At 40.9% G+C, this 22,200-nt stretch overlaps 1 protein-coding gene across 1 annotated transcript in view; it reads right to left on the bottom strand.

Moving 5' to 3' along the window:
- The window catches only part of FAM71D (family with sequence similarity 71 member D), a 35,087-nt gene extending 16,509 nt beyond the window's left edge, over nt 1-18,578 (bottom strand). Inside the window, exons 1-5 of the mRNA XM_036844056.1 lie at nt 18,449-18,578; nt 14,029-14,033; nt 7,015-7,099; nt 3,231-3,406; nt 248-447 (exon numbers count right to left, since the gene is read on the bottom strand). Of these exons, the coding sequence (XP_036699951.1) occupies nt 248-447; nt 3,231-3,389 (359 nt within the window). The 5' untranslated portion in view covers nt 3,390-3,406; nt 7,015-7,099; nt 14,029-14,033; nt 18,449-18,578. The remainder of the gene's footprint in view (nt 1-247; nt 448-3,230; nt 3,407-7,014; nt 7,100-14,028; nt 14,034-18,448) is intronic.
- Nucleotides 18,579-22,200: the final 3,622 nt, after the last annotated feature.

Here is a 22,200-nt window from a genome sequence, read left to right as displayed (position 1 = left end):
GGCATTTTATTATGAGCCTTCAGTTCCTGTTACTTAGGTTTAATTTTTGAAAAGTGAATGGCCTGTTTGACTTCCAGGTTGTCAAACTATCTCCCCAGACTTTAAGGATGTGACTCTCTCATCTGCAGCAGGGAGCACAAATGAGACGCTCCCTTGGACCACTTGTCATCTGTGTTTCTATTCTCAGCTCCTCAGGTGTAAAGCATGTTTTGTGAGAGGTCTTTAACCTCTTCCCTTTGTAACTCACCTGGTGAGCACCAGATTCTCTGGAGAAGGAGATGTCAGAAGACTTTTAAAAAGGGGTTCTGAATCTTTCTGTGCGGCGGGTGTCAGATGTGCCAACAGCATCACGTTGGGGGTCTTGAGGGTGGGACTGGAAGAGCATATGCCTACAGTCACCCAGTTGGCTCGGTTATGAAGGTAAATGGATTCACCTCTCCTGTTGACCTGAGGCAGAGAACAGGAAGAGGAGTTTTCTGTTAAAGTGTGTGGCCCTGACAACCTCGTTTACCCAAGCAGTATAGGAATAAAGGAGAAATGAACCATGATGCCTTTGTTCGTGTGAATTCTTGGAGATATCACAGAGAACAGACAGACACAGTCTCTGACCTGTGGGGTCCACTGGGGAAGGCGAACATTAAACAAGTATGTCACTAAGTGTTGTTGTAAGTGTTACTGAGTATAAGTTCAGGGTGCTGTGCTGTGGAGCACATCACAGAAAACTTGACTTGGGAGGAAGAAGGCAGTGGTTTGCTGATAAGTGTGTAACCACTGTCTCTCGGAAGATACTCATAAGTTTATTATCAATTTCACTGGTATAAAAGATGAGTAGCACACAATTTACAGACAATGATATACCATACTCTTTATGTTAAATCCATACAACCAATTGATTCTCCCAGAAGTCAAACTCTTGTATCCATAACCTCAAGATAATAGTAAAATGTAGTAATATAATAGGAATGATGAGTTTTGAGTATTTGTTGCCTTTGGTTTTTTTTTGGGGGGGGGGGTACTTTTAAAAAACATTTACTTATTTATTTATTTCCGCTGCACTGGGTCTTAGTTGTGGCATGTGGGCTCTTAGTCGCAGCATGTGGACTTCTTAGTTGCAGCATGCAGACTCTTAGTTGCGGCATGCATGTGGGATCTAGTTCCCCGACCAGGGATCAAACCCAGGCCCCCTGCATTGGGAGTGCAGAGTCTTACCCACTGGACCACCAGGGAAATCCCTTGTTGCCTTTGTTTTGAATAGTTTTATTTATAAGTTTATACAATTTAATTCTTAATGATGGCTGTGTTTAACAACTGACTTGTAAACTTCCTGAACACTTACCAATCGGCCAGTTCCAGCACACCCTCACCATAGGGTCAGAAAATCCTCCCCTGAGGAAGGGACCTCTAGCTGAGACCTGAACAATGTGGGACATAGACTGGCTGAGAATCTCTGCCAGTTTTAAGAGGAGGAGACTGGAAAGTGGGTAGACAGGGATGTGAAGGAAGCCAGAGAGGGGAAACACTTGGTTTCTCAGCTGTACGTTAACTGCTTCAAAAAAAAAAATGACTTAAAAGCAAATATATTTAGAAAGAGATTGTAGCCTACACTATTGATTACCTACCCAAAGCCATGCTCCTATTCTTCCGGATTAATGGAATTCTGGTTTTGTCCAGTATCTACCCCGCAGGGACGCTGCCCCAGATGAGGAGCTAAATCCTGACCCACCTCAACTGGTCATGGTGATCCATTCCATCCCCTGGCCAGCGATTGCTCTCAGCAGGCCCTGGCCAATGAGACACTACTGGGGGCCTCCTGGAGGTTCTGGGAAAGGGTTCTCAGCCCTCACAGACAGTTCAAGGAAGAGACACATCCCTTCCATTGCTGGCAGCTGTCATGTCCTGTTTGCATGTGATATCCCGAAGGGAGTGAATTTGAGGGTGACAGAACAAGAAGAGACAACCCGGGTCCCTGATGACTCCCATGAGTGAGTTGATGTCCTGTGGTTCTTTCACTCTACTTGAGATAATTGTTGTTCTTTTTTGCTCACAGTTGAGTCAGGAACCTTGGTAACTTGCTGCCAAAGACATACCGACCACAAGAGGTTGTGTGTGTTAAAGGGAATAACATATCCAGTTATGACATGGGGCCATGTCTGATTTATAGAATGCTGACTGCCTCTCCCAGTGTTCATTAGAGCTTGAAAATGGTTATTTGAAAAAGGTGCAGAAGTGTGAAAAATAAAATAAAAAGATTACTAGTAGGAAAGAAGCACACAGAAGGTAAAGAACATCAAATCACGGCATCACATGCATTCTGGGGCATGACTTAAACATTAGTGTTCTTCAAGGCATCACCTCCCTCCTATGGTGTCTGGAAGTGAGGAGGTCTCCCATCAGTGCAGAGAACGTGTGTATGCTGTTGTTCCTATCACTCCTTTGTAGAATCAGCCGAGGAGCTGCTTAAATGGGCGTGTTTCACATTAGACTTGGTTGTGACATTTCCATGAAGTTTAAGGGTATGGCCCACACCATTTAACTCATTTCCCTGTTTCTTTGTCTGAATTTTTTTCCCCCCCTTTGGCCATACCTCACAGCATGTGGAACTTCCCCAACCAGTGATCGAACCTGCACCCCCCCTGCAGCAGAAGCACAGAGTCTTAACCACTGGACTGCCAGGGAAGCCCCTGTCTGAATAATTTAATGTTGAATGTTTAGAGGAAAGTTAGAACTGCTCTCAAATGCATTGAAATGTAGTTTCATTCATAATATAATTTTTAGGAGAAGGAAATTTTCTCCCTGACACAATTTGACAATTATATTTTACCTTCAGAACTAAGAACCAAAATGCATTTTAATCCCTAGTTGTGTCATAGATATTATTCTTTAAAATGTCTCCTAAGTTAAGACGTTATCTGAGTGCTTTCCTGTGGCAGAATATTCTAAAAATGACTATAATCTCTTTGTGTAGTTTTGGGGAGATGATGATAGAATGAAAATTTCAGTAGACTTGGGACAGAATTTCTAGGTAAGAGTTTGTTGGGAAAATTTGAAATGAATTTTCCTTTTACATTATAATTATTTTAGGTTGTTTGAAGTTCCCAAACTGTTCCCTTTAATTGTATCACATATTCCCTTGCCACATTAAAACAATTTTTCCAACCTTTTCTGTTGTCTTTGAGAAAATTAATTACCAAAGTTATTGGAACTCAATTCAGGGCTCAATTATTATTTACCTGGATAAAATTGCTCTCTAATATCGGAGGAGATACAAAAGGGGCATACTCTCCTTCATCCAACATATTTTGAAGCTCTCCTGGATCCTTGGAGTCTGGGACACAGATGTCATCTTGCTCGTCGATCCTCGTAGTAGACTTCCTGTTATTCTTCTTCATTGTGCTTATGTATAAACCTCAGAAAGTTGAAGAAATGGAAATACAATGAACAGAGACAGAGAAAATCTAATATAATAATTAAGTTGCCTCAATTATCCACTAATTCAACAAATTTTATCAACATCTACGACATTCCAGGGACTGTAATGGGCACTGGAGATCCATGTGAATAAGACCAATAAGATGCCTGCCCTCATGCAGGTTACAGTCTCTGGCGAAACAGCAAGTAAGCGAGTAAGCAAGAAGATGTTGGATGATAAGGGCTACAAAGACTCTGGATCAGATCCATGTGATAAAAAGTGTCTGGGGTGTGGGGCTGGCAACAGAAATTAGTTAGGGTGGTTAGGGGAGGCTTCTCAGCATACATCCCCCCTCCCCAAACCATTATTTTCCATCTTCCTAATTAATGGTACCTCTATCCTTCCCAGCATGCACGGGTCTAAAGTCCTTTTTTGTAAGTAGGGTATACCATACTAACCATACTATCCTGAGACCATCTCTTCCTGACCATTCACCCATGATGGAGGCTTAGTGAACAGTGGGTATCTATCTAGTCACTGACAGCTGTACATCTCCTGCTCTCGCTCTGGCTCTCTCTCCAGAAACTGCTTCAGTAGACACCAATGGCTCTACATCATTGGATTTCACCTTTCATCTACCAGAAATCACAGAATTCCAAGAAGGGAACAGGTCCTAGAATGCAATTCTGTTCAAACCTTCAAAAGATCACTCTTCCTTCTTCACAAACTCCATGCCAGTTAGAGGAAGGGTCCTTAACTGGCAAGCAGTAAGTCCTGAATACTTATTTACACCTCAGTCCTTTCTCAGAGATCCTTTTTTTCCTTTCCCTAGCCAAGCTAGAGGGTAGCAGTGAACATGCCCCATCTCTGTCCCAGCCAGGGCCTGGGACACAGAGACCACCGCTGCCTGCTATCCCATGAGTGTGTGACTCTGGGAATTCTCATCAGACCTTCTGCTGGTGACAACGCAATGCCCCCCTTCAGCGCATCTTACACATGAACATAAGGAAAGTGAAGTGACTCAAGAGAAAGTGAAATAGTCCAGAGGAGCCAAAATGTAAAAAGAATGAGACAAAAGAGATCATTCAGGAAAAAAAAAGAGAAAGAGATAAAACAACAACAATCAGCTGAAACAGAGAGGATGGAAAATAATAACAAAATATATTTAGTTCTTGCTTTGTGGCAGGCAATAATAGCTTTACATGCACTGTCTCATTTGATTCTAAAAGCACTATGAAGTAGCATTTTTAAGATGCTCATTGTATACACCATGAGGCTTGGAGAGGGAAAGTAACTTACCCGAGGTCACACAGCTTATAAGTCCCCACACCAGGAATCAGAACCTCATAGTCTGACTAGAGGAGCTTATGCCATGGCCTAAGGTTCAGTCCTGCCCTGAGTGCTTGGAAAGATGGATGTGAGAATTGGCAAGGGTGAGAGGGGTCAGGATAGGTCAGGACGTATGGGAAAAAGGAAAAGGAGGGTGAACCAGAGACAACAGAAGGTGCCTTCCCCTTCTTCCTATTCTCTTCCCTTCCTGAATAATTTAGTCCTAAATCCATTAGCTGGGACAAAGGGAGGCAGGACTCTGTAATGGGGGGGAGTGAGGAGCCACAGCTCAGGACACAAGGGAGGCAAGAGGGCATCTATTACCAGGAGAAGGGGTGCAGCCCAGTGTAAGAAATCAGGGCCAAGCAGCATGAGGAGGGGGTCCGAGAGGGAGAGAGGACGGTGACAGAGATGGGTAATTGGTTCATGCAGGGGAATTGATCTAATAAACTAGGAGACCATGAGACTCTATGTAAATTAAAATTTTGATGAGGAACAGAATATTTAGTTCAAAGTACCTCTCACCAACATATTTATCAGTGTCAAGGGGAAAAAAGTAACTTTACAGTGAAGAAGCCAGGTGGACACCGTCTCAATGAAGTGATGAGTGAACACTATCAGTGATGGGAAAAATCAAAATGATGTACCACCTTACAGGATGCAACGAGGTGCACACATCATTCTGTGATATTCCTCCCAAAGATGCATGACCTGAATCCAATTATCAGGAAACATCAGACAGATCCAAATTGAGGGACATTCTACAAAATAACTGGCCTGTGATCTTAAAAAATGTCAAACTAATGAAAGTCAAAGAGAGAGTATAGAGCTGTTCCAGACTGAAGGGGGCTAAAGAGACATGACAGTGATTCTGAACTGGATCCTTTGGCCATGCAGGCCATTACTGGGACAACTGGCAAACGCTGAGTGGGGTCTCAGAATTAGGTGGTGGTAATAGGCAATGCTCCTGTCCTGGTTTTGGTGGTTGTGTTTTGGCTGTGTAGGAGAATGCCCTTGATTGTATTTGGGGATAATAGGGCAACAACTTGGCAAATTACTCTCGAAAGCTTCAGGGAAAAAAAAGTCTTTGTATTATACTTGCGATATTTCTGTTTGTGATTGTTTAAAAATTTTAATGGGAATAATAATACAAGGAAAGAAGAAGGAAAAGAAAGTATAGACAAGGGGTCCCCAACTCCCGGGCCATGGACTGGTACCAGTCTGTGGCCTGTTAGGAACCAGGCCACGCAGCAGGAGGTGAGTGGCTGGCGAGCAAGCGAAGCTTCATCTGTATTTACAGACGTTCCCCATTACCCGCATTACTGCCTGAGCTCCGCCTCCTGTCAGATCAGCAGCGGTGAGTTGTATAATTATTTCATTATATATTACAATGTAAGAATAATAGAAATAAAGTGCACAATAAATGTAATATGCTTGAATCATCCTGAAAACATCCCCCACCCCCGGTCCATGGAAAAATTGTCTTCCATGAAACCGGTCCCTGGTGCCAAAAAGGTTGGGGACTGCTGGTACAGACGAGAGGATGGAGGAGGGGAGATGGATGAGTTCTGAGTGTTTGGCCATCAGTGCAAAAGGCTGTATTTAGCCACTTCAGGATTCCAAGGAGAGAGCTTTGCAATAGCAATTGGAGAATCCTCACAGTGATAGGATGGTAGGAAAAAGGCACATAATGGCCCACTGCCATCTAGGTTTTCTCTCCTCCATGACATCCAGCAGGACAAGGCATTTATTTTATCATCGCTGAGTGGTTGAGAAACAATGAAGCTGCCTTAGAGAATCAGAGGACACAGCAAGTGCTGAAAACATCAACTGGATTCTTTGGGGCCTAAATATATGGGGATCTCCTAGAATCTGACAAGAAATCACAAGAAAGGTGCATTTTTAGATGAGAGCAAGGTATGACGGAGGAAGGAAAGCAAAGGTCAGCAGCCTTTTGGTTCAGGGTTACCAGCAATATCACAGCAACTATTCACCCTTCACTTCCCAGAACAGCTGTGATTGCTTACACTTTTGTCCCTATCAGCCCAGACTCTCTACTATCAGTTCACGTGTACCTGCTTGAGGTCTAGAAAAGCTGATCCCTGTAAGCAGTGTCTTTGGTACAGCGTCATTCCCAGAAGAGGAAAGGAGAAAGAGAAAGCTTGGAAAGTGGAGTAAGTAGAAAGGGAAGAGAGCGAGAGACCAAGGGTGAGGGCGCATGTGACAGTGTAGCTCTACGTGGTCCCCCCCACCCCATACGCACCATCACCTCTTACCTCAACTCAGGCCAAGCCACAATCCTCTCGGAGACAAAGTTTTTAATTCACTTCATTTTGGGCTTCCTCCTTTTCATGATGAAGTCTTCTGTGAAGGAGACAAGAAATGGAAAATAAAGTGTACAAAGGAAGAAAATTTCAATACTAATCCTTACTTTCATTTACTACATGAGGACCATGCCTTAAAAGGAGTTCCTCTAGGGACTTCCCTGGCAGTCCAGTGGTTATGACTCCGCGCTTCCGCTGCAGGGGGCATGGGTTCGATCCCTGGTCAGGGAACTAGGGTTCCTCATGCTGCGCTGAGCGGCCAAAAAAAATTAAATAAATAAATAAATAAAGGCTTTTGCCCATGCTGAAATTAAAAAAGAAAAAAAAGAGTTCCTCTAATTACACTAGTGGTCAGAAGGTTGCTGTCTATATTTGAGCTGAGCTGTTGGCGATGGTGCCAATCACGGTTTTTGGTGAGTGGAATCAGACAGTCATGAGTCCGTAGCCCATAGCTGGCCTGAAACTGCCAAATAAGAGAAATCCTGGGCTCCTATAGTCATGAGGATATTTGATAATGTGACAAAGCTAGTAATATAGACTCAAATAACCATTGTGCAGTGGAGGGTCGTAAGAAGCCTGGGTTATTGTCTTCCTATAAAGAGCCAGAGCACCCTATTCAACTCTCTACCATCCCAACTGGTAGTTGTGTATATGTATACACTTACATATGCTCATACTATTTTGTCACTAGTATGTAGTTCTCACACCGTATTGTGGTTGCAGACACTATAGACAGTCCTTTTTCCTCTCCATAAAATTCTGAAATAACCCCTTCAGGAATACCTGGGACCAGGTGAACTACAACTATAATTGCTCTCAGAACGCAAGTGCTGTAAGGCCAGTATGGAAACTGGTGTGGTGGGGATATAAAGAATCTGGAGTCAGACATATCCAGGTTCATATTTGGGCTCTGTCATCTGCTACTTGGTGACCTTGGTATGTTACTTAACATCTCTGAGCTCAATTTCCTCATCTATAAAATGAGGATAAAACCACCTAACTCGGGACTTCCCTGTTGGCACAGTGGTAAGAATCCGCCAGCCAATGCAGGGGACATGGGTACGATCCCTGGTCCGGGAAGATCCCACATGCCGCGGAGCAACTAAGCCCGTGTGCCACAACTACTGAGCCTGCGCTGTAGAGCCTGCGAGCCACAACTACTGAGCCCGTGCACCACAACTACTGAAGCCCACGCACCTAGAGCCCTTGCTCCGCAACAAGAGAAGCCACCACAACGAGAAGCCTGTGCACCTCAATGAAGAGTAGCCCCCACTCGCTGCAACTAGAGAAAGCCCGCGCGCAGCAATGAAAACACAATGCAGCCATAAATAAATAAATAAATAAATTTATTAAAAAAGGAAATTAAAAAAAAAAACCACCGGACTCAACTCAGTGTTGGGACAACTGGATGCACCGATATGTAAAAAACACTGAATAGCATGGCTATTGCACAGTGAGCACCTGTAGCTGCTCGTGCTGGTCCACCACACCTGACCCTGTGTCCAAAAGTATAATCTCCTCAGTGTTTGCTGGGCTGGGTTCCTTCCTGATCACTGTTAGTTTCATATTTCCCAAGTTTCATTCATTCTAAGGAATGAAGGAATTTCCTCAGCTTAAAAACTGTGAAATGGAGTGTGCCTTGTGATCACGTTCCACTGGCGGGGACAATTGCATGGTGGTTGTCATTTGGCTGTACCTGCATGGACTTAGTCATGGTTGTTCATATTAAATTATGTACATTGGTTGTACTGAATGGGTTGCATTTAATTGCCATTTAAAATGTGTTCCCAATGGGTACCTGAAAATCTTTTGTTGACACCTTCTGGTAAGATTAAGAAAGTTTCTGTATAAAACTTGCAGAATGCACATCAGAGGCTTGGAAGAAGGGCCAAGAGACCAGAGTGGAGCACTCCTCTAAGAAATGCACAGAGGATGAGGGCACAGAAAGTGACAGATAAATATTGTGTGGAAGAATCCCAAGTAGTAAGAAAGCATTGAGTTATATAATTAGCTGCATTTTTTTCTTTCTCAGTGGCCCATAATATAATGATGTATCTTATAATTGATGGATCTCAGATTTGATAAAACACAGTAGTCAACTCTTGCTCATCCACAAGTGGATGATAGAGTACACATTTTTGGGGAAAAAAATCACTTAACAAAGTGACAACATCCACATATTGGAGGGTATGTCTACTGTTCACAAACACATGCTACTCTGTATGTGCCCTGTGGCCCTTTTCCAGCGCAGTCATTTATGTGGCTTCCAGAATCCCTGGGTCTGAGAACAGTTCCTCCAGAGAGAGGATGATCTCCCAGGGGAGAAGGCGTAGCTGTGGATCCAAGGCCACAGAGAGGGAGGAGAGAATGAGGAGAAGGAAGGGCTCCAGGGGATTGGTAGCCAAGACCAGGCTTGGCCCCTCTTGTCCCCTTTGAACCCCGGAACAAAGGTAGGGGTCAGCTAAGGAACAAAAAATGTAACCATATCTTTTATCTTCTCTGGTTTGATGCTTTTTAGTGTTTGTTGCTAAATATTTGTTCTGGAAATACTTGATACTTTTGGATTATGTGTATGGATGGTAAATGTGTGCTGAATTTTAACTAGTTTTGTTGTAACTGTGATTTGAGATTATCTCTCTGTATACCAAAGCCTCCACCCCTAACCTCTTCAGTTATCCTGGTTAATTAATCAAGATAGCACTGCTCTTATGGCATATGAATCGTTCTGTGAAACCAGTTGTGTGGCTGTGCACACGCACAGCACCACACATTTTGTCAGTGGTCCAAAAGCAGGGTCAGCTGTTAACTATTTACCAGGACCACTCTTAATAACTGGAGATAGTATTAAAGTTTTGGTATATGTATATATATCCATATATCCATATATATCTTATATCTTTCCAGTTTTACAAATTGCTTTATGTATATAATATAATATATACTAATATTTTCCCATGACATTAGATATTTTAAAAAACAGCAGTTACCGATCATGGTGTGGACCTATTTGGAACATCACAGTCTCTTGTAAGATGTGCCAAAACGAATTGCACCCAATGGTTCAACCGATGTTTGGGAAACAGTTTTCTCTTAAAGGGCAGTGGATGACTCAAGGTTCTCCCTCTGATGCATCTCCTGTGCTCTGCTGTGCTTTCTTGTGGGGAGATCACAGAAGAGCAGCCTGACAGCCAGCTCACAGCCCACAGCCCGCTTAGCCAATGAGCAACCCATACAGAAATATTGTTATTAATTTCGGTGATTCAAAATAACTCTAATTTTGTGTGGGCTGAACTTTTACAGATAGTTTTGTTTTCCTAATAATTTTAGCCATGGATGAGTTTTTAATATAGTTTTATCGAGGTATAATTTACATACTGTCAGCTTCACTCATTTAAAGGGTACAATTCAATGATTTTTACTGTATTTACAGAGTTGTGCAACCATCACCATAATCTTACTTTAGAACATTTTCATCATTATCCATGGATAAATTTTTAATCAGGATAAATGAAAAGCGCGAATAGTGCATTTATGTCTGTCTTGTATCACCCTGTGACTGTTGCATGTCAGAGAATGAATGATATGAACATGGCTTTTTTGATGAGAAGTCAGAGCAAAGATGTTGTGAGGGAAATTTGCTATAATATTATTAATAAGCTGAACATTTGTAGATTCTATATAAATATTTTAAAAGTAAAACAAAGCTTATTTATGCAAATTCTTTATGAAAGTTCATACTATCTTGCTTTACTACTATTACATGTGCAGTAGAGACCTACAATATAGAACTCAAATAAAAAGTAAATTTTAGTATTAAAAATAGCTTAGTAACATTAAAGGGTCAATGAATGTATATATTATGGAATTACAGTAAATATGTTTTGAATTAATGTGTGACTGAAAGCAGAGAAGCAAAGTAGTGTTGCAGTAGGCCATGGTGGGAACACAGAGCTAGCTTCATTTCACAGATACACAGACTCCTTTGTTACACTGTGTCCTACCAGGATTGTGCATTCGTTTTCACAATCACAGTTTATATTTTTCCAATAATTTATGCCTTTCACTAGGCCCATTAAATGTCTTATACATCTAATTAAGCAAGCAATTATAGAGTGATATTATAGAGAAAGGTTTTTTGTGTGTTGCAGAGCAAGGACAACATAAGAGAATCTAGTTCTATTTGAGATGGACCCTAATTTATCCTATCACTAGCTGATTCTTTGCATCCTTTACTTCTTTTAATTAGTGCTCTCCCCCACTCTCAATTTTTTTTTTCTCTTTTTAGTTCCAATTGAATGGAGATTAATTCAGCAGATAGTTACATCAGGTTGGACTTTTCTGCAGAATTACAGTACAAATTTTCATCTGAAGAAGAATTCTTGGCTACTTTTAGTATAAGAAAACAGATTCCATATTAAATCTGATTACAGACCAGAAACCAATGCCAGTGGTTTAATGGGGAAACCTACCACAGGGAAGCAATGAGTTGTAACATTTCAGGGATGGAACTACTTCAGTTTTGCCCTAGGCTTTGATGATGTCACCAGGACCTCCCCTCGTGGGTAATGTTTCAAGAATGACCAAAGCCACATTAGTGCTGAAAATAGTGTACCTATGAGTTTTCTTCACCCTGTGATGCCGATGATGATGTGGTTATTGGTTATTGGCTACTGGGAAATTTTTGGACCTTTGACAGTGTGAGTTTTTTTTTTTTTTAACATCTCTATTGGAGTGTAATTGCTTTACAATGGTGTGTTAGTTTCTGCTTTATAACAAAGTGATTCAGCTATACATATACATATATCCCCATATCTCCTCCCTCTTGCATCTCCCTCCCACCCCTCTAGGTGGTCACAAAGCACTCAGCTGATCTCCCTGTGCTATGAGGCTGCTTCCCACTAGCTATCTATTTTACATTTGGTAGTATATATAAGTCCATGCCATTCTCTCACTTCATCCCAGCTTACACTTTCCCCTCCCCGTGTCCTTAAGTCCATTCTCTACGTCTGCGTCTTTATTCCTGTCCTGCCCCTAGGTTCTTCATAACCTTTTTTTTTTTTTAGATTCCATATGTATGTGTTAGCATACGGTATTTATTTTTCTCTTTCTGACTTACTTCACTCTGTATGACACACTCTAGGTCCATCCACCTCACTACAAATAACTCAATTTCGTTTCTTTTTATGGCTCAGTAATATTCTATTGTATATATGTGCCACATCTTCTTTATCCATTCATTTGTTGATGGACACTTAGGTTGCTTCCATGTCCTAGCTATTGTAAATAGAGCTGCAATGAACATTGTGGTGCATGACTCTTTTTGAATTATGGTTTTCTCAGGGTATATGCCCAGTAGTGGGATTGCTGGGTCATATGGTAGTTCTATTTTTAGTTTTTTAAGGAACCTCCATACTGTTCTCCATAGTGGCTCTATCAATTTACATTCCCACCAACAGTGCAAGAGGGTTCCCTTTCCTCCACACCCTCTCCAGCATTTATTGTTTCTAGATTTTTTGATGATGGCCATTCTGACCGGTGTGAGATGATATCTCATTGTAGTTTTGATTTGCATTTCTCTAAGATTAGTGATGTTGAGCATTCTTTCATGTGTTTGTTGGCAATCTGTATATCACCTTTGGAGAAATGTCTGTTTAGGTCTTCTGCCCATTTTTGGATTGGGTTGTTTGTTTTTTTGGTATTGAGCTGCATGAGCTGCTTATAAATTTTGGAGATTAATCCTTGGTCAGTTGCTTCATTTGCAAATATTTTCTCCCATTCTGAGGGTTGTTTTTTCATCTTGTTTATGTTTTCCTTCACTGTGCAAAAGCTTTTAAGCTTCATTAGGTCCCATTTGTTTATTTTTGTTTTTATTTCCATTTCTCTAGGACATGGGTCAAAAAGGATCTTGCTGTCATGTAGGTCATAGAGTGTTCTGCCTAGGTTTTCCTCTAAGAGTTTTATAGGGTCTGGCCTTACATTTAGGTCTTTCATCCATTTTAAGTTTATTTTTGTGTATGGTGTTAAGGAGTGTTCTAATTTCATTCTTTTACATGTAGCTGTCCAGTTTTCCCAGCACCACTTATTGAAGAGTCTGTCTTTTCTCCACTGTATATTCTTACCTCCTTTATCAAAAAGAAGGTGACCATATGTGTGTGGGTTTATCTCTGGGCTTTCTATCCTGTTCCATTGATCTATATTTCTGTTTTTGTGCCAGTACCATACTGTCTTGATTACTGTAGCTTTGTAGTATAGTCTGAAATCAGGGAGCCTGATTCTTCCAGCTCCGTTTTTCTTTCTCAAGATTGCTTTGGCTATTCGGGGTCTTTTGTGTTTCCATACAAAATGTGAAATTTTTTGTTCTAGTTCTGTGAAAAATGCCAGTGGTAGTTTGATAGGGATTGCATTGAATCTGTAGATTGCTTTGGGTAGTAGAGTCATTTTCACAATGTTGATTCTTCCAATCCAAGAACATGGTATACCTCTCCATCTGTTTGTATCATCTTTAATTTCTTTCATCAGTGTCTTATAGTTTTCTGCATAGAGGTCTTTTTTCTCCTTAGGTAGGTTTATTCCTAGGTATTTTATTCTTTTTGTTGCAATGGTAAATGGGAGTGTTTCCTTAATTTCTCTTCCAGATTTTTCATCATTAGTGTATAGGAATGCAAGCGATTTCTGTACATTAATTCTGTATCCTACTACTTTACCAAATTCATTGATTAGCGCTAGTAGTTTTCTGGTAGCATCTTTAGGATTCTCTAGGTATAGTATCACGTCATCTGCAAACAGTGACAGATTTACTTCTTCTTTTCCATTTTGGGTTCCTTTTATTTCCTTTTCTTCTCTGATTGCTGTGCCTAAAACTTCCAAAACTATGTTGAATAATAGCGGTGAGAGTGGACAACCTTGTCTTGTTCCTGATCTTAGAGGAAATGGTTTCAGTTTTTCACCGTTGAGAACGATGTTGGCTGTGGGTTTGTCATATATGGCCTTTATTATGTTGAGGTAAGTTCCCTCTATGCCTTCTTTCTGGAGGGTTTTTATCATAAATCGTTGTTAAATTTTGTCAAAAGCTTTTTCTGCATCTATTGAGATGATCATATGGTTTTTCTCCTTCAATTTGTTAATATGATTGATTTGCGTATATTGGAGAATCCTTGCATTCCTGGGATAAATCCCACTTGATCATGGTGTATGATCCTTTTAATGTGCTGTTGGTTTCTGTTTGCTAGTATTTTGTTGAGGATTGTTGCATCTATGTTCATCAGTGATACTGGCCTGTAGTTTTTTTCTTTGTGACATCTTTGTCTGGTTTTGGTATCAGGCTAATGGTGGCCTTGTAGAATGAGTTTGGGAGTGTTCCTCCCTCTGCTATATTTTGGAAGAGTTTGAGACAGATAGGTGTTAGCTCTTCTCTAAATGTTTGATAGAATTCACCTATGAAGCCATCTGTTCCTGGGCTTTTGTTTGTTGGAAGATTTTTAATCACAGTCTCAATTTCAGTGCTTGTGATTGGTCTGTTCATATTTTCTATTTCTTCCTTGTTCAGTCTTGGAAGGTTGTACTTTTCTAAGAATTTGTCCATATCTTCCAGGTTGTTCATTTTATTGGCATATAGTTGCTTGTAGTGATCTCTCATGATCCTTTGTATTTCTGCAGTGTCAGTTGTTACTTCTCCTTTTCATTTCTAATTCTAATGATTTGAGTCTTCTCCCTTTTCTTCTTGATGAGTCTGGCTAATGGTTTATCAATTTTGTTTATCTTCTCAAAGAACCAAGCTTTTAGTTTTATTGATCTTTGCTATCATTTCCTTCATTTCTTTTTCATTTATTTCTGATCTGATCTTTATGATTTCTTTCCTTCTGCTAACTTTGGGGTTTTTTGGTTCTTCTTTCTCTAATTGCTTTAGGTGTAAGGTTAGGTTGTTTATTTGAGATGTTTCTTGTTTCTTCAAGTAGGATTGTATTGCTATCAACTTCCCTCTTAGAACTGCTTTTGCTGCATCCCATAGGTTTTGGGTCGTTGTGTTTTCATTGTCATTTGTTTCTGGGTATTTTTTGATTTCCCCTTTGATTTCTTCAGTGATCTCTTGGTTATTAAGTAGTGTATTGTTTAGCCTCCATGTGTTTGTATTTTTTTCAGATTTTTTTCTGTAATTGATATCTAGTCTCATAGTGTTGTGGTCAGAAAAGATACTTGACACGATTTCAATTTCCTTAAATTTACCAAGGCTTGATTTGTGACCTAAGATATGATTTATCCTGGAGAATGTTCCATGAGCACTTGAGAAGAAAGTGTATTCTGTTGTTTTTGAATGCAGTGTCCTATAAATATCAATTAAGTCCATCTTGTTTAATATATCATTTAAAGATTGTGTTTCCTTATTTATTTTCATTTTGGATGATCTGTCCATTGGTGAAAGTGGGGTGTTAAAGCCCCCTACTATGATTGTGTTACTGTCGATTTCCCCTTTTATGGCTGTTAGCATTTGCCTTATGTATTGAGGTGCTCCTATGTTGGGTGCATAAATATTTACAATTGTTATATCTTCTTCTTGGATTGATCCCTTGATCATTATGTAGTGTCCTTCTTTGTCTCTTGTAATAGTCTTTATTTTAAAGTCTATTTTGTCTGATATGAGAATTGCTACTCCAGCTTTCTTTTGATTTCCATTTGCATGAAATATCGTTTTCCCCCTCACTTTCAGTCTGTATGTGTCCCTAGGTCTGAAGTGGGTCTCTTGTAGACAGCATATATACGGGTCTTGTTTTTGTATCCATTCTGCCAGTCTATGTCCTTTGGTTGGAGCATTTAATCTATTTACATTTAAGGTAATTATGGATATGTATGTTCCTATTACCATTTTCTTAATTGTTTTGGGTTTGCTATTGTAGGTCTTTTCCTTCTCTTGTGTTTCCTGCCTAGAGAAATTCCTTTAGCATTTGTTGTAAAGCTGGTTTGGTGGTGCTGAATTCTCTTAGCTTTTCCTTGTCTGTAAAGTTTTTAATTTCTCTGTTGAATCTGAATGAGATCCTTGCTGGGTAGAGTCATCTTGGTTGTAGGTTCTTCCCTTTCATCACTTTAAATATGTCCTGCCAATCCCTTCTGGCTTGCAGAGTTTCTGCAGAAACATCAACTGTTAACCTTATGGGGATTCCCTTGTATGTTATTTGTTGTTTTTCCCTTGCTGCTTTTAATATTTTTTCTTTGTATTTAATTTTTGATAGTTTGATCATGTGTCTTGGCGTGTTTCTCCTTGGATTTATCCTGTATGGGACTCTCTGCGCTTCCTGGAGTTGAGTAACTATTTCCTTTCCCATATTAGGGAAGTTTTCAACTATAATCTCTTCAAATATTTTCTCAGTCACTTTCCTTCTCTGTTCTTCTTCTGGGACCCCTATAATTTGAATGTTGGTGCGTCTAATGTTGTCCCAGAAGTCTCTAAGACTGTCCTCAATTGTTTTCATTCTTTTTTCTTTATTCTGCTCTGCCATAGTCATTTCCACTATTTTATCTTCCAGGTCACTTATCCGTTCTTCTGCCTCAGTTATTCTGCTATTGATTCCATCTAGAGAATTTTTAATTTCATTTATTGTGTTGTTCATCATTGTTTGTTTGCTCTTTAGTTCTTCTAGGTCCTTGTTAAATGTTTCTTGTATTTTCTCCATTCTATTTCCAAGATTTTGGATCACTTTTACTATCATTACTCTGAATTCTTTTTCAGGTAGACTGCCTATTTCCTCTTCATTTTTTTGGTCTGGTGGGTTTTTACCTTGCTCCTTTATGTGCTGTGTGTTTCTCTGTCTTCTCATTTTGCTTAACTTACTGTGTTTGGGGTATCCTTTTCTCAGGCTGCAGGTTTGTAGTTCCCATTGTTTTTGGTGTCTGCCCCCAGTAGCTAAGGTTGGTTCAGTCGGTTGTGTAGGCTTCCTGGTGGAGGGGACTAGTGCCTGTTTTCTGTTGGATGAGGCTGGATCTTGTCTTTCTGGTGGGCAGGACCACATCCAGTGGTGTGTTTTGGGGTGTCTATGACCTTATTATGATTTTAGGCAGCCTCTCTGCTAATGGGTGGGGTTGTGTTCCTGTCTTGCTAGTTGATTGGCATAGGGTGTCCAGCACTGTAGCTTGCTGATCGTTGAATGGAGCTGGGTCTCAGCATTGAGAAGGAGATCTCTGGGAGAGCTTTCGCCATTTGATATTATGTGGAGCCAGGAGGTCTCTGGTGGTTCAATGTCCTGAACTTGGCTCTCCCACCTCAGAGGCACAGGCCTGACACCAGGCCAGAGCACCAAGACCCTGTCAGCCACACGGCTTTTGGGAAGTCTGAGGTCTTCTGCCAGCGTTCAGTAGGTGTTCTGTAGGAGTTGTTCCACATATAGATATGTTTCTGATGTGTTTGTGGGGAGGAAGGTGATCTCCACATCTCACTCCTCCACCATCTTGAAGGTCCTCCTCAACAGCTTGAGTTTTAATGGAAATTGGGAAGGGGAGAGAGTGAAAGTCTGGGAGCTAGCGTGCAAGTGTTTTCATTGGCTTTTCTGACCACTGAAATCAGAGAGGGTGTGTATAAATGCCCTGAAAATAATACCACTTCCATGTAGTCTTTCCCCCCACTGATATTCTATGATAAAACATTTTCAAAGCTATAACAAAGCTGAAAAAATTCTATAGTGAACACCCATATACCTACCACATAGTTTCTCTTCTTTTTCTTTTGTTGTGTTATTTCCATAATGATGTGAAAGCTCTTGAATGATGGGGTTTACCTGTCACTCATTAGAACTGGTCTCTGTGATACTTGGAGCTTGGAGGTTAGTTCTTCGTAGCACTTTGAAGCATAGCATTTACTTAGTTTTTTTCTAAGATTCTTAACATAGCAGTAAACATATTTTTAGTATTGGTCCATCACAGTCCTAGGTTGCAATTCTGGTTGAACCTTAGAGAAGATCTAACTGTTATGGCCTCCCTCTCTTCTGACAATGGGGCCCCAGCTAACCTTTCAGCTTTGAACAGAAAAGCCCTGTGTTCTAGACCTTCTCTCTCATTTGAATAATTTTAAATGACCATATTTCCATAAATTCATTCAATTCAGTCACTTATGGGAGAAAGTTTGAAAAATCAAAATTTAAAAATCATCAGAAAACTTGTTTTCAAAGAAACTCTCAATGAAACTATTTTTAAGAAAAAGAAATTCAGTAACCAGGTGTTAAGTCTCTGAGATTTCTTGCTTGTTCTGGTTGAAACTAGAAGGAAATGAAACTTTAAGGAAAAGGGGAAGGTGGAAAAAGAATAGACATTTTGCCCTCGAATTATGAGAATTCATTGAACTATCCTTTCCTTCTCCCTCAGGTTCACACCAAAGTTGCAGTAGGCAGACAGTCACTTACATAGAGGTGAGGATGAAACAGATCTCTGGAGATCTCCTGGATGTCTACTAGGAGAATAGTCAACAAATAGCACGTTTCCAGCTCTTTTCACATTTCTTTGGCAGGTGTTTTCAGTCTACTGGGCAGGCAACTAACCACTTAATAAAAGAAGCACAGGAGGCCAGACTGCCCTGGGCATTGTTCTAAGGCTCCTGCATCATAATGTGCTGACATAGTCTCTGAAGTAAGAGAAGAACGCTGGGAAGGAGCAGCCCTGAAGGTCAGCCCCTAACCCTGGGGTTAGGTGTTGCCAGCATTCCTGTGGAGACTGCACAGCTCAGGCGCAGTAGTTCTGGTTGCTGCGTGAAGTTTTCAGAGGCTTCCCTGAGAGAAAAGCCAATTTAGTCATAGGATCACCATGGAAAAGATATCATACTGAGAAAGTTGAAAACACTATCATTTATCATTCAAGTGATAATTTATCATTCAATCTACCTACATCCCAATTTTCAGAGACTTAAACATATTTAAGCCGCTTTGTGCTTCTATGAAGAAAAACTTCAAAAGAAGGTAGGATTCTTAGAGGGCAGAGGTCTCTTTATCTTCATACCTCCAGCTTCTAGTATATTCTGACACGTGCTGTAGTAGGCACTCAGTAATTGTTGGGTGAATGAATGAATGTAAAGAAATGCATGGTATTCTCTCTCTGAAGTTCTCCTCTCTCTTGAAGATAAATGATTAGGTTATTTGTCTTTGCTTTTCTCTGTGGCTTCCCTGTCAGATTGTCCTTCTTCACCTTTGTGTTGTGGTCCAGTGCTACAGATGCCAACCTGTCTAGCCACTCCCTCCCCTGCTCTTGAGGATGGAAGGGCACCAGGGGATGCTAACTCACCAGTTAGGCCTGGGGGGCATGACCTCAGTGAATTAACTTCACTTGGGTCACCATATTCTAGACTCAAACACTTGCTTTGGACAGGGCCCAGAGGATATTCAGTCTCAGAATAAATATCATCTGAGTTTCTGAGTGGATGATAGGGTTCCTATTTCCTTAAGAATGGTAACTTCCATGTGGGACCACGTGTTGGTGTCAGGGAGACCACAGCATCCACTCCCATAGGATGTGTATCAGGCAGTTTTCCCAGAAGCAGTGTTGAGGGCTGGATGCATAAGTGGAGTGTTTACTGGCGTCAAGCTCTGGTGATAACTGTCCACGTATAACTGGCTCAGCTTGCAGGCAAGGGCAGCCTGTACATGTGCAGGATCAAAGGGTTTCCTTTTATTTTTGCCTCAGACACTCCCTTTCCCGTCTTTTACCCTGAATGCCCTCTTTTGGATGGACAAATTCTTCCTCTAGTTGTATGAGTACCATTGGCTATTTCTTCATTCAGCGTATTTGTTGCGTGATCGCTTGCCATTTTCTGTTCTTCCTAACTCAGGGCCAGGGAACACTTCTGCATAAATCTGATTCATCTCTTCCATGTTGGTGTTACTAATTCTGATGTCTTGATGAAACTCTTCGTTTCTCACTTCTATTTTTTTTCGAGGCTACTGGTATCTTAAAAAGTGAAGAAATAGCAAAAGAGGGAAATAAAAATCATGGTATATTTTAAATATTTCCCTTTAAAATATTAATGCTTTTTAACGTGCACAGAGTATTAAGCCATACTTATAACTTTACGTGGAGATGATGTCACAGTTCTGAGTCTGAGGCACTTTGTTGAAGTGAGGTCCATGACCAATTAACCCTCTGTCCTTGTTCCTCATGAGATGTGCCAACTTGCCCATGCCTGCATGGGGTCCTCTCTACTGCATGTCCTAAGCATGATATGAAGTTTTCATGCCAGGTTCTGTCTCTGGCTCCCTGGTGAGTGCTATACAAGGCCAATTCTGTTGGTCAGTTTAGTAATGAGTACCTACTATTTCCTGGGGCTACAGAGGTGAACAGTCTCTGCCATCAAGTGGAGGAGGGGTGATGTAAGCAGATAATTTCAGTGGGATGCAGAGATAAGTGGAAGCACAGATAAGAGGCACTAAATCCAGTTTGGGGATTTAGGGAAGGGTTCCTGGAGGATTTAACGTCCAAGGTTAATCTTGGAAGATTAGCCAGCCTGAGCAAAGGCACTGAGGCATAAAATGACATGCTTTGAAGGGGTAACTGCAAATGGTCTGGTGTTAAGTGAGGGGGGAAAGTGAAGGTGGATGAGAGAGGGGCTAGATCACAGAGGACTTTAAAGACCCTAACTGGGGGCTTGGACTTAATTTGTTGCAGCAGTTTTCTGATGAGGAGTTTTAGCACAGAGAGATTTATGCTCTGGATTGATCACTTTGGTAGCAGTGCGAAGGACAGACTCAGGGAGGGCAATTCTGGAGGCATACAGATTAAGATGGTAGCAGTGGGACTAGAAAAGAGAGGGTTAATTTAGGAACTATTAGTAGAGTTGACAGAACTTGGTGACTAACTGGATGTGGGAAGTGAGAAGAAAGAGTGACTCAGAGGTTTCTGGTTTGGGAAACTGGGTAAATGGTGGTGCCATTAACCAAGAAACAAAACACAGGCAGAGGAACAGGTGTAGGAGGCAGGAAGGATGAGTTCCTTGTTTGCAGGAGCCCTTGTCTAGCATGGTGCCTTGTATTCAATAGGTGTTTAGTAAGTAAGAGGCTTTTTCCTTAAACCTTCAGTGGCTTCCCATGCTCTTAGGCTATTTGACATATATCACATATATCGTAGGGGTGTGTGTGTGTGTGTGTGTTTAGTAAACACCCAAGAGCCTATACATGTGTGAGCATGATCTGGCTGCATCCTGTCTTCAGTTCTCTCCAGCTGTATCTCAGAACCCTCCCCTCTCCCTCATCATGCTTCTGTCTCCTTTCTGGTGTTGTATTCTTTAAGCCCTTTCCTCTGTCTGGAATGCTCTTCTCTCAGTTCTTAACATGCGGGGCTTATTTTCATTCTTCTGATCTAACTTCAAATGTCACCTGTTTAGAGAACCCTTTCCTCAATCCCCGGACAAGTGATTGTCTCTCAGCTCTAAATCCACCATTGCATTTTACATTGTGGTGCTGGGGCTGGAACTCAGCTAACGACATTTCTTTTTTCTTTTTTGCCAGCTGGCTTCCTGTTAGGTTCAACAATAGGCTGCATTAGACTACAGGGAACTCGGAAAGCAGAGGGAGCGAAGAAGGGACTTGTGTTTGTTCCTGATTGCTTCTTGATTCTCTGTCACCCTGGTAATGGCAACTTGTTCTAGCCTTTTTTTCCCCTCACTCTCAGAATTAGCATCTGGGCAGTGCCCTTTCCTTGGAGGGTTGAGTCCTAGCTCCAAGAGGTCTGACTTCTGAGCTTCCAGATTCTGATAATTCTAACCTCTTCCTCCCATCTCCCAGCCCTAGTTGTGGTATCTGCTTCCTATAGTTATTATCTCCGACATCTCCATGTTTCTTTTGTGCTTTTCCAGATCTCCAACACAGATTTAACTTATTGTTACACTAAAGTCTCTTAGTGTAATTTCTGCCTTTCTTAATGGCTGGATCTTACACAACTGAATATGATTTAGGCCTCCATCCAGTTACTCTCTAATAGGATTTTCTTCATAGACTTTTCATAATCTGTATTTCAAAAAAAACTTTTTTTTTTGCTTTCTCATAATCTGTCTCCTCTTGGATATGAGTCTTTGTCTCATTCATCACTGTATCCTCAGAGCCTAGCATGGAGCCTTGCATACTGTAGGAACTTATTATATGCTTGTTAAATAAATTATTGAATTATTACAAAAGA

The sequence above is a fragment of the Balaenoptera musculus genome, chromosome 2 (genome assembly GCF_009873245.2).
Source record: "Balaenoptera musculus isolate JJ_BM4_2016_0621 chromosome 2, mBalMus1.pri.v3, whole genome shotgun sequence".
Classification (NCBI taxonomy): Eukaryota; Metazoa; Chordata; class Mammalia; order Artiodactyla; family Balaenopteridae; genus Balaenoptera; species Balaenoptera musculus.
This window is presented reverse-complemented; position numbering and strand designations above follow the sequence as displayed.